The following is a 12,249-nucleotide window of genomic DNA, read 5'->3' as shown; positions in this document are numbered from 1 at the left end:
TCTCGTGACTAGTGGGCACACGCAGTGGGCTTGCCCTAGGCCCGAGGCCTAGAAGTTAGAAGACACCGCCGGAAGACGACCCAGTGAAGACCTCGTTCCAGAAGATGGAGGCAGAGCTGGAGAGTTCTCTAGCAGCATTGGGGCCGCCCCCCCCCCCAGTGCTATTTGAGCGCTGGTACCCACCCCAGTGCTGCGAGAGAACTCATTTACATACCGAGAAAAAGCGGAATTTCAAGCGAACAGTGGCGCAGAGAAGACAACGAAAGGTAGGAGAAGAATAGCCTTTCTTAAGACTATGCCTACGTGTTAGTTAGAAAAAAAATGTGTTTGAAAGATAGGATCCCTTTAAGATGCTGGGCAGCCCGCCGGATCTAATAGTGTGGGGCGACTAATAAGCTGTTCCTTGGTGTTGTGCACCTCATATCATCATGAGACGTGCCATGTATAAGTCTCAGTGAGGCTATATAGTGCTCAACTTATTACATAGTACGGAGGACCTTTCACCGATTTGGGCACAGGCAGTTCTATATACTGCTGGAAAGCCGACAGTGCACTAAATTCAGCGCACTGTCGGCTTTCCTGATCTGTGCCCCGGATAAAGAGCTTTCGGTCCTGGTACCGTAGCTCTTTACAGTTAGAAGGGCGTTTCTGACAGTCACTCAGGTACGTCCTCCTCCACAGCAGCGCCTATCGCTGGAACGCCCCCTCCCTCTGCTCACACTCCTTGTCCATAGACGAGTATTATCAGGAGGGTAGGGGGCTTTCCTCCCCGCTCACTGTGGAGAAGGACGTACCTGACAGACTGTCAGGAACACCCTTCTGACTGTAAAGCGTTAAGGTACCGGGATCGATAGCCCTTTACCTGGGGCACAGATCGGGAAAGCCGACAATGCGCTGAATTCAGTGCACTGTTGGCTTTCCAGCAGTATATAGAACTGCCTGTGCCCAAATCGGTGAAAGGTCCTCTTTAATTCTATTGTTTTGTGAGCAGGAAAAAAAATACACGTTATTAAACCTATATTATAGTTTTAGTAGATTTGTGGGGTTTTGGATTTTTTAATAAAAGAAAGAAGAGACAGCTTCCTCTCTGTGGAACTACTTACACATTGTACATTCACTTCCTGCACTTCCTTTTAGTGTGTAGGCAGACTCATAGGTGAGCAATAGACCACATTTTGACATATAGCTGGGTTGCTTTTTTTAATACATATATAGACAAGAGATAAGTAAAATGTACTTGTCTATGCCCACAATCTGCATGAAGCACTTTGTGTTTTCATTAGCCAGACTGTAGAAAGTTACCAAAAAAAAAAAACAAAACAAAAAACACATCTGACACACAAAATACAACACTCAGCCATGGGGAAACCTAACAGGAAGAACCTACTTATGGCATTTGTAAGAGTAGCAGATAAAATAGGCAGGAAGTGCTTAAAATGAAACTCCAGGCCCAAATTTAGGATATGTCGTCAATAAAAGATAGATGTGGGGCCAACACTCCCCACCCTAATTTGAGAATGGCTGAGACCTCACCAGAACACCGCAAGATGCTACCCAAAGACAATTACTTAATGAGGAGATTCCTCAATAAAGATAAGTTTAGAGTAATAAACTGAGGTTATAGGGGTGAGGAGTTGGGGGAGGGGATGGTTTGGAGTCAGTCTGATGGACGGGCTCAATTGTGTCTCATAAATCCAAGTGTTAGATTGGGTCCTTTTGTCAGTCAGTGATCTGAGTTTTATTACCAGCTTGAATTCCCAAATTTTTCTCTGTCATTCTTGAAGAAATCTTTTATAACCAATACTAGTAAGTGTGACAAGCTGTGGCCTGGTACTTGGTGTCATGTGTACCACATTGGAGGACATACAGCTAAATGTCCCAGAAATGTTATAGTCCTTCTGTATTTGGTATGTTGACATTCTTTAATGACAAGATATAGGTAGAAGTCTTTAATTTTTTTGCTGTTGAATGGAAACGTACCAGTCACTGATGATAAGGTGTGCATACTTCTAACCAGGAGATTACTTAAAGGGGTTGTCCAAAAAAAAAAAAACAACAACTCAGACACTTGAGCAACAGGACCAGACCTAAGGTACAGAAGAGTTATTTTTATTTTTTTTCCACCTTCCATGGCCCATGGTTGTTTGTATGCAAGGATAGACAAATCTGGAAACACGTCATTCAGTTTCTTGTCCCTGTGAAAGGTGAAGGTTAGTAACAATTTTCCACAACATATTGATTTGAGGGTCGTATGTAACCACTAGGGGCGCTCTGCTGATGTCATCTGCTTGTACTCTAAGACACTGCTCCTTGGAATTCTTGTAGCTCTATGGGTCTGCTCATCTACAGCCTATGGACAATATCCCTGTTGTATGAAGGTATTCCTTAATGTTAGCATGGCTTTCCGGTATTTACAGTATGAACTGATCTATTTGTACCATAAAGCTTGGCTGTAGATTGTGATATATATCATTTTTATTTTTTGTGTGTTGTGACTGATAGCTGTTCCATCTCAGATATCTTGGCCAACCTGTAGGTTTATGGGAGAATATAGTTTGTATAGTGTTACGGCTCGTTCACACGTGGGGCGGGTTTTGACACAGAGAGAGAGGCGGCGAGCCGTGTCACACTCGGGTCAAAACCCACCTGCCACGACCATCGCGGCTTTCCCCTCCGCAGCCAGCTCAAATGAATGAGCCGACATCGGAGGGTGCTGCCACTAGAAGGAAGCCACGGCTCAGTGCGCCGTAGCTTCCGCCTGAAGAAAGGGCAGCTTGCTTCTTTTTTTCCCGCTATCGGCAGCTGCCGATCACGGAAAAAAGAAAACTAGTGGTCTCCATAGACCACCATTGAAAGGGGCGGATTAAGACGTGGATAGCCTCGTGTGAACTAGCCCTTAATATTGATGTATATGGTTTTGTTCAGGAAATGTATTTAAAGAGGACCTTTCACCACTTTTGGGCACATGCAGTGTTATATACTGCTGGAAAGCTGACAGTGCGCTGAATTCAGCGCACTGTCGGCTTTCCCGATCTGTGCCCAGTGTAAAGCGCTTACGGTGCCGGTACCGTAGTGCTCTATGGTCAGAAGGGCGTTTCTGACCATTAGCCAGAGACGTCCTTCTGCCTCGCGGCGCCTATCGCGCTGTGCTGTGGAGCGGGGAGGAACGCCCCCTCCCTCTGCTCACACAGCTCGTCCATAGACCAGCATTATCAGGAGCGGGAGGGGGGAGTTCCTCCCCGCTCCACAGCACAGCGTGATTGGCGCCGCGAGGCAGAAGGACGTCTCTGGCTAATGGTCAGAAACGCCCTTCTGACCATAGAGCACTACGGTACCGGCACCGTAAGCTCTTTACACCGGGCACAGATCGGGAAAGCAGACAGTGCGCTGAATTCAGCGCACTGTCAGCTTTCCAGCAGTATATAACACTGCATGTGCCCAAAAGTGGTGAAAGGTCCTCTTTAAGATTTAGAGTAGCTGAAAGTGAGGCATTCATTTGGAAAGCCTGAAAAAAGGAGCCACTGTGAAAGCCTGCAAATGTAATTTTTCTGGTTAGCCAATAAAGTTATTATAACTACAACACTTTTTGCCTTTTTGCCACAAGAGTCTCCAAATCTACAAAACATACCTTTATGTGTATCAGTTTATCACTGTAATGTGCTCTATGACATGGTAGTGACAGTTTACTATGATTGGGGGGGAGGCGATACACTCCTTTCTCAAAAGTTTGCCTAAAATTTCACTTTAGACTTCAAAACTTAATATTGATTTGATTCAATGCAGAAAAAAATAGATAAAGGTTGCAGATGCCCTCAGCCGATTGGCGATGTTTAGGAAAGCGGGAACTGTGACTTCTGATCAGCTGATCCATGCATTGGCTTCTATATAAAGAGGTGATATTCTTGTTAGATAATTGCTTTACCAGAAATATCATGCATAACTGTAAATAATACCATTAAAAGTACAGCAAATAACATTCACTTGGGGAAAAAAACCCATCACAGATTAAAAAGGTAACCCAAACAAGAATCGGAGATCCAGATGTTTCAGGCAAAATTAATGCACCAAAGTGCACGGCGTCTGGCATAGTAAGAAACAGGTGCAAGTGCGAGAGGCCTAGAAGAGGCAAGTGAATGGGGGATGGGAGTAGCAAAATGAATAATGGAACAGCTGGAAGAATTAGCAGATGATGGTTGCTATGCTCCTTTCTTTCTGCTCAAAATGAACACACTTGAAGAAAACGACTAGCCTGCACAAAAGCATAACAATGTAAAATACCACAGTAGAAACAATACAAATCAAGCTAGAAAAGACATTCCTTTGTGAGACCAACTGAGCAACAAGGTGACAAGACACAAATGAATGGAGAAGCAGCTTAGGACAAGATCTGCAAGTAGAGAGGAGGAAACGGAAGGGATTGTTAGCACTCGAGGCAGGTATTGTAGCACAAGGGAGGGTTAACAGCAAGATAATTATAGTTTTAGTGTATAGTGAATACAAGGCTGGTTTTTACAGTTTTATTATATTATTGCCATCTATAGGTTTACGGCATTCAGACGTTCTGGTAAATATTCACAACAAATTCGACAAAAGCACATAGTAAGCATTAAAGAGGACCTTTCAAGTCTTCCTGCACATGCGGTTTTATATACCTCTAGAAAGCAGACTGTGTGCTGAATGCAGCGCACTGTCAGCTTTCCCGTTATATGCCCCGGGGCTGGAGATATTGGTGCAGTTACTTTTGGCACCGATCTCTGCCCACTGTCAGAAGGGCGTTCTTGTCAGGCCTCTTTCTTTGGTCCTTTTTGCATGTGTTTGTTACTTTCTCAGTTATAATATGGAATATAAATAAGATTACTATATGAATAACCGAAAACACCCCAAAATCCGGGCACTTGCCTGCAGCAGTATGTAAAATTGTAAATACATACAGTTTGGGTTTAGACTATGTATCCTTAGGGCACTGAGACAACATGTATGCTCTTAGGGTACGTTCACACGGCGGAGAATGAAGAGGAATTCCTCTTCATTTTCCAACACAGCGGGAAGCTGATGCCCCACAATTCAGGCTTAAATTTTATTAGCATAGTTACTACAAATTTATTGTAAAATGCAGTTTTTTGATGTTTTTTTTAATCCCGACAGAACAGCAGCATTTTGATGTGCTTTTGTGGTCTCGTGCCAATAAACCGCAATTTGACCACACCAAATGACTACACCCTGAATCACCAGGGGAGCTAACAAAAGAAAAGCACTGGATGTTCAAATAAAGGTGAGAGATTTACATAGACTCCGGGTCTCCTTGAAGGAACAAGGGAAACAAAAGCTTCTAAGAGCACATTAAGGGCTAGTTCACACGTGGGCAAAGGGGAGGTTTTTGACAGCGGAATTCGCTTCAAAAACCTCTCCTTTAACATGGTGGTCTATGTAGACCACTAGCTTTTTTTTTCCTCCTAGCGTTTTCCGCCTGAAGAAGCGACATGACCTTTCTTCAGGCGGAAAACGCCTGAAGAATTGCATAGAAGTGAATGGGAGGCGAAAACCGCGCGGTAAAAAACCGCGCGGTTTTCGCCTGCAGTTTCTATAGCACATATAGGAAAAAAAAAACCTAGCGAAAACTGCTAGCGAAAACCGCGTCAAAAACCTCGTCAAAAACCGCGCGGAATGCAAAAAACAGCGTCAAAAAAACTCCTCGAGGTTTTTTACCTCGCACAAATAAGCTAGGCGGTTTTCACGTGTGAACTGACCCTAACAGTTCTGGAGTAGGTAACACTATTCCTATACAATGTCTACCTCACTTACTAGGTGAGGAAGACAAACTAGGCCACAATATGGCTGCCTTCACTGTATACATTAATCCAGGTAGAACCTCAGTTTTACATACCCCCAGTAGACTTTGTAAGACATATTCCATCTGTGGAACATATGAGCAATCCTAAAACACCACTGGTTCATTAAAGTGACCTTCCAGGTTGCCCTTACCTCAGTATGTGCATGCTATTTAGCTAATACTCCCATTAATAATTCCCATTGGCGGGATAGTAATCTGTATTCTATAACCTTTCTACCTCTACTGTAATATACATCAGCTTTTCATTACTGACCTCCTGTCAGACCTGTTTATCACAGACTGTGCTTATACACAATCTGAGCATACAGATCTATCTTGAAGAGGGAGCCAATGATGGGATGGGGGCACGTATTACACTAGGTTCACAACTGCATTCGGGTTTCCATTTGGGGTACCCGCTTGGGAACCCCCCAACTCCCAAATGCAGACCTAATCTGCTTAAAAAAGCAGTTACCTGTGGAAGCCCACGGACCCTATATACTATAATGGGGTCCGCTAAGTTTACGCCTGAAAAGGGCAAAAAAATACAGAGAGATAAGTGCTGCTGGCAGCGCTTTACGCTCCACATTTTCCAAGCGAAGAAGGGAACGGAATCCCCAAACGGAGAGCCAACACTGGTGTCAACCTAGCCTTGGGCTACCTCATATTCCCTGCTAGCAATATAACTAAGCTAAAGTCATAGATCAGAGCTCTGAATAATAATAATAGAGCTTAGTTAAACAAGTAGTTCACACTGAGCAACTTGAGATGGAAAAGAAAGGTATGATGTCCATTGCTGTCCACTCCCAGTCCCCTTTCTTTAAGAAAACATGATGTTTACCTAACTGCTGAGACCAGTCAGTGGCGTAAGAGCTCACTGGTGAGAAAACGGTAAGATCACAAAATGGTGCCACCAGTTCCCTCCCAGCAGTCATGTGAACTCACCAGCTTCTAGTACTGTGAGCCCTGGCACACAAAATGGGAAGGGAACAGAGCATGGATAACAGCAGCGGGCAGGAAAGTATGCCTATTATTTTCTCCTTTTATACCAACATCCATCACCCCAGGTTGTTCCAAATCCTGGAACACCCCCTAAATTCTTGAGCAATTCTTCATTCAAGTTGCACTGTTTGTTCTTGAAGCATGGTTAGGCATGGCAAGAAATATATGACATAGATGTGGGAACCATCATCTGAAATCTATAAATGTGATTATGCACTGACTTATCAACCAAATATTATATGCTCTGTATACTTTTTCCACATGCATAGTATAGTAGTTCAAACACCACATTCAGAAAAAAAAACATGTTTGAAGTAAACCTTTAAAAGCAAGATACCAGCAAGTCTTTCAACATTAGAAAGAAAGCACTTAATGTTGTTTGGCCCCTTAGAATGGTTTCACCAAAAGCTTCCTGGTGAGAACCAATAGAGAACCCCAGCATTGCAAGGCAACAGTGCTAACCACTGAGCCACTGTGTATTCAGTGGCATTAAATAAACTGAGTAAGGCCTCATGCACATGTCCGAGTGTGCAGGTCAAGGCTCTGCAGATTGTGGGTCTGATGTGTCGTTAGGATGATCATAGATTAAGTCCTATCCTGCTCTGGGCATCGGAACAAACTGAAGTCAATGGGGGAAGGATGGCAGTCTGATATAATTGAAGTGCAGTCTGCTATGAAATCGCCCCCATCTCTGTTGTATGCATTGTAGCCCAATACTCAGCTCTAAAAGCAGACATGGGTCTCAGGTCTTTGTATCGTGGTCTCCAATGATGTTGCACAGACATGTTTCATAGCAGTCCCACATAAATGCCAAAATGTCTCCACTGAAGGCCAAAATACAGAGACCAACAGGGAACCTGGGGCAGCAATGGCATATGAACAGGGGTTTGGAAGGGGGTATCAGTAAAGTATTACTCAGATAGTATTCTAAACCACTTAACTAAAAAAAATACATTTAAAAAAACTTCCTTAAAGATTTCCACATACATTTGACTATGGATTTATCGATATGATATTGTTCCCACAAGTTGAAGATGTTAAAGGGCAAGGAACATTCAGGCCTCCTGCAGTACGGTTTTTATAACTCAACGTCTTACGAAATCTTATAGGATTTATTTTATTTGGATTTGCAATATTCCAGAAAACATAGTGGTCTGGCCTGTCGTTGACTTGTAGATGCCAGACTATTAGCATTATATTGTACATATATATCTGTGCATGGAAGAATACAGCATACAATTCCTCAGTATTGGAGTGTACAGTACACATTTGGTATGGTGAACATGTGGCTAGTGTGACCGCACGTTATTACAAAATGGTTAATAAACCGCAGCGCTGGAGTCAAGTCAGTCCACTATCCTGGCATCTTACCAGTACAAAGCCTAGAAACTCTTGGACGTCCCACATATAATGCCTGTGAATACAAGGCTTATCCTAATACGTCTATTTATAGGAATTTGCAGGGACGTAAACACTACTGAAAAAGGACAGACCAAGTATGCATCCTACACAATATCCAATTTCATTAAAAATACGAGACTAGATCTAGTGGGAAGTCTAGGAACTATAGGTGTCTACGAGACATCTCACATTCCTGCTGTGATGGAAATACCTTGTATGTCCTACAACTAACCTAGAAGAGAAGGAGGGACTGTCTGCTTAAGAAAAAAAAAATCACCAAGACGTTGGAGAAGTCTTTGTGCAACATGGACCTGTGACATGGTCTGGATAAAGACACATGGCCAAGAGAATACCGCCAGTGGAACCATGTAATAAGGTGTATGGGATACAGATGTATACATTTATCTACTGCAGCCCTCTCCAAACACACAGGCTGATCCCATATAATATAGCCTGGAAGATGGCCAGGGTGTTTGGTCAAATATTTTCTGGACCTGCCACCATTGCTGACTGGCATGGTGGTTGTCGGTATAGCAATGCTCTTCACAATGGATGTGAAACAGAAAAAGGGTAAATATCTACATTTTCTAGATGGTTTATGTATAGACATATAGAATACAGATGTATTCTCTGCCATACTGATGGCTAACAGTCAGGGTCTTTCTGGCCCTTCACTCTGTGAGGTAATGCTCAGCACAGAGCAGCCATTACACGGCCTGTGACGTCACCAGATGTAACATATACCATCCTGACATTCCCCAGAGGGCATCAGCAGGCCGTCCCGCCTCTACTATGACGTGCCCAGCTCACTGCCCATGTCACAGAGCCTATAACGTGAGCTTTGGGAGAGCATTGTGACGTCACTGATCCTTCTGGCACACCTCATCGCCGGGCTGCCCGTCCAGTGGAACCTGTTGCTCTCACCAGGCTGCAGATGTGAGGGAGGCAGGAGGAGGGGGCCAGGCCGGCGAGCAGACAGCAGCCTTGCTTATGGCTGCAAGTGGGAGGGAAGGGGGCTGATTTATGGGCCACGGTCTGCTCAGCACATATACCTCCTTGCGCCCCCTTCCTGGCTCATCACCACCCCCCCCCACCCCCCCACCCCCCCAAAAAAAAAAACAAACACCGCCCCCTGACCATTTGGGGGAGTTGAGATGTTGCCAGGCAGAATCTCTGCGACACGATTCCTTGTAGGGTGGCACGAGTTCCTCCAATACAGAGAGGAGGGGGCACAGGCAGCCCGCGGTCTATGCAAGTTTCTATGTATTGAAAACACCCTGCACACCGGGCTCACCCCATCCTAAGCACAAGCCCAAACAAAGGCTGCCCGATCCGGCATCACCTAGGATGCCCTCTGCAATGCGGATCTGTGCTACGGCAGCCCAAAGGGTTAACATACCGCCAGTACAAGCGGTTCTAGCAACAATGAGGCAGGACCGGGGGGCGCCCGGCGCGACAAAGGCCCGACAGTGCCCCTCCATAGTGCACAGGCCGGTCCCGCACCGGATGGCTGTGCAGCTACACAAAGGAAAGCCCGAGCCTGCGCCCAGCCAGCCCCAAACTTCTAGCCATTGTATAATCCCACCACCGTGTCAGGTCAGGTCAGTGCAGGCTGAGGCAGCCTTGCCATTTAAAGGTCCGCCTGGAGATCTGCCACGCACAACAATAACACCCAATAGCGCCGCTACTTACATATCTCTTCTGAATGATATTCCTCTTGGGCCTTTCCTTGCTCATTCTGAGATCCAGACAGGGTCAGCACAAGACAACGACTGCCTCATGAATTAAAGGGAAAAACGCTCCAGAACGCAAAGATCCTGCTGGTGCGGGTCACTGGCGGCTGCTAATCCGACTCTCGGTCACCAGATTCACCTTGAGAGCAATCCTTTGTGGCTGGCGCTGCTGCATGCAGAGGGATCACTCATACAGTAACCATAGTGGACGAGACATTGCTGGAGCCGCCGGAGGAGAACGGATTAGACACGACGCCCTGGGCTTCTTTGTGGTTAGTATTCACAGTCTCCAGTGCCAGAGGAACATGGTTGTGGCGCCTGCTCAGCAGCTACATGTTGCACAGTAATGTCACCTGGGGAGCTGGGGCTGCAGGGGGCTACAAAACGGGGGAAGGGGCGCATAAATAATGAGAAGAAAATGAAAAAGCGAATGCTGGAAGTCACGTTTACGCTGCCAGAGAGTGAACTCTAGCAGCAGTGAGGTCTGCACTGTGTGTGTGTGTGTCTCTTTTTTCTCGGCCTCCTCCAACCAATAGCAGCGGCAGCAGGGTGGTGTCTAGTCCTCATGCAGAGAAAGACTCTCTACGTCCCCGTGACGTCAGCGCGTCACATGGCCGGGCGGGGCGGAGCTTACAGGATGCCCTGAACCTGCATGAGAGAAATCTGAGAAGCGGCTCACAGTTACACAGCCTCACATCTGCGGCCAAAATGACAGGAAACTCCAGTATGGAGTATTGTGTGCTGCCTTACTAATTCATCAGGCAAGGCCTAGGGAGTGCGCTGCAGGCTGCCTGCTGGAGGCGACTTACAGGTGCACAGGGATTATTACCAACCTATGGTCAGGTACATGAACTATGTCTAAGGAAGTTTGTGGTGAAGCGGTCTATTTAAAGGGGTTTGCTTCATGAAGACAACCCCCATCCATATCCACTATTTAGGGCAGACCCGGGCAATGTGCGGCCCGTGGGCCACATCCGGCCCTCTGACTGCTTCTGGTGGCCCGCTTAGCTATTGGAAGGTTTTTCAAGGACCTATGATGATGTCATCGCAGCCCATCATCAGGATAGGCTATGACTCATTAGTGGGCGGAGCTACACGGGACTGTGTGCTTTCTGCAAGCTGCCGGCAATGGGAGCTGCTGGATGATAAAGAGAGAAGAGACTCCATGTGTGAGCAAGAGGGGGGAACTAGGGGCACATGGAGGGGGGCAGTTAAACTGAATGCACATGGAGGGGGGGGCATTATACTAGGGGGCAGATGTTCAAGGACCTGTGATGATGTCATCATAGCCTATCACCAGGATAGGCTATGAATCGTTAGTGGGCGAAGCCACACGGGACTGTATACTTTCTACAAGATGCTGGCAGTGGAGGCTACTGGATGATAGAGAAGAGACAGCATGTGTGAGCAAGAGGGGGGAACTAGGGGCAGATGGGAGCAGTTAAACTTAATGCACATGTAGGGGGGACATTAAACTAAGGGGTAGATGGAGGGTGACATTAAACTGGGGCAGCCTCTAGTTGCCACCAGTTTAATGTCCCCCTTCAGCTGCCCCAGTTTAATGTCCCTTCTAGTTTCTGCTAGTTTATACTGGGGCACCAGGAGAGGGACTTAATACTGTGGGACATTTGGAGTGAGTGGAGCTAAATTTGCCACAACGCGCATGGCCCTCTAGAACCGTTACAATTTCTCATGTGGCCCCATGGGAAAATGAATTGCCCACCCCTGATTTAGGGCATATGGGATGGTTTTTGCTGCTTAAGACCCTACTACTACCTCCATGAACCAGAAGGAATAGTCACTCTGTGTCCAGTATGTTGTCATAAGATACTACATTCCCCAGATGACATGTTTGACTAGCCATGGCTGTCATTGACATAATGGGGGCTGCATTTCGGAGAGAGTGTCCCAGATTAGAATCCCTTAAGATATAATCACATAAAGTGCTAAATTGAGTTGCATCCCATTTGGCATCCGTGTTTTCTTCACAGGCGTATTACCTTAAATGGACAAATTAGATCACTGAAAAAAAGGCCCATCAGTCTGATCCATGGAAAAAGTGGAATCTCGTGTGGGCAGTGCGCGGCAAACACACGGACCACATTATAGTCTATGGGGTCCGTGTGCTTAACTGCACAGCGCTTGCAGTTGCATTGGTATTCTGTTCGGGGGGGGGGGGGGGCCCTCATGCGGACTCCTTCCGGACGTAAGCCAAACGCTAATGTGAACCAACCCTTAGTCTCTTATTTGTTTTTTATATTTTTTGTAACGTATGTAAACCCT

The 12,249-nt window shown here is 45.9% G+C and overlaps 1 protein-coding gene across 1 annotated transcript in view; it reads right to left on the bottom strand.

The window, feature by feature from the left end:
* JARID2 (jumonji and AT-rich interaction domain containing 2) overlaps window positions 1–10,526 on the bottom strand; it is a 140,174-nt gene extending 129,648 nt beyond the window's left edge. Inside the window, exon 1 of the mRNA XM_075270818.1 lies at window positions 9,926–10,526. Within this exon, the coding sequence (XP_075126919.1) occupies window positions 9,926–9,970 (45 nt within the window). The 5' untranslated portion in view covers window positions 9,971–10,526. The remainder of the gene's footprint in view (window positions 1–9,925) is intronic.
* Between the last annotated feature and the right edge of the window lie 1,723 nt (window positions 10,527–12,249).

Source organism: Leptodactylus fuscus, chromosome 4 (assembly GCF_031893055.1).
Source record: "Leptodactylus fuscus isolate aLepFus1 chromosome 4, aLepFus1.hap2, whole genome shotgun sequence".
NCBI lineage: Eukaryota > Metazoa > Chordata > Amphibia > Anura > Leptodactylidae > Leptodactylus > Leptodactylus fuscus.
This window is presented reverse-complemented; position numbering and strand designations above follow the sequence as displayed.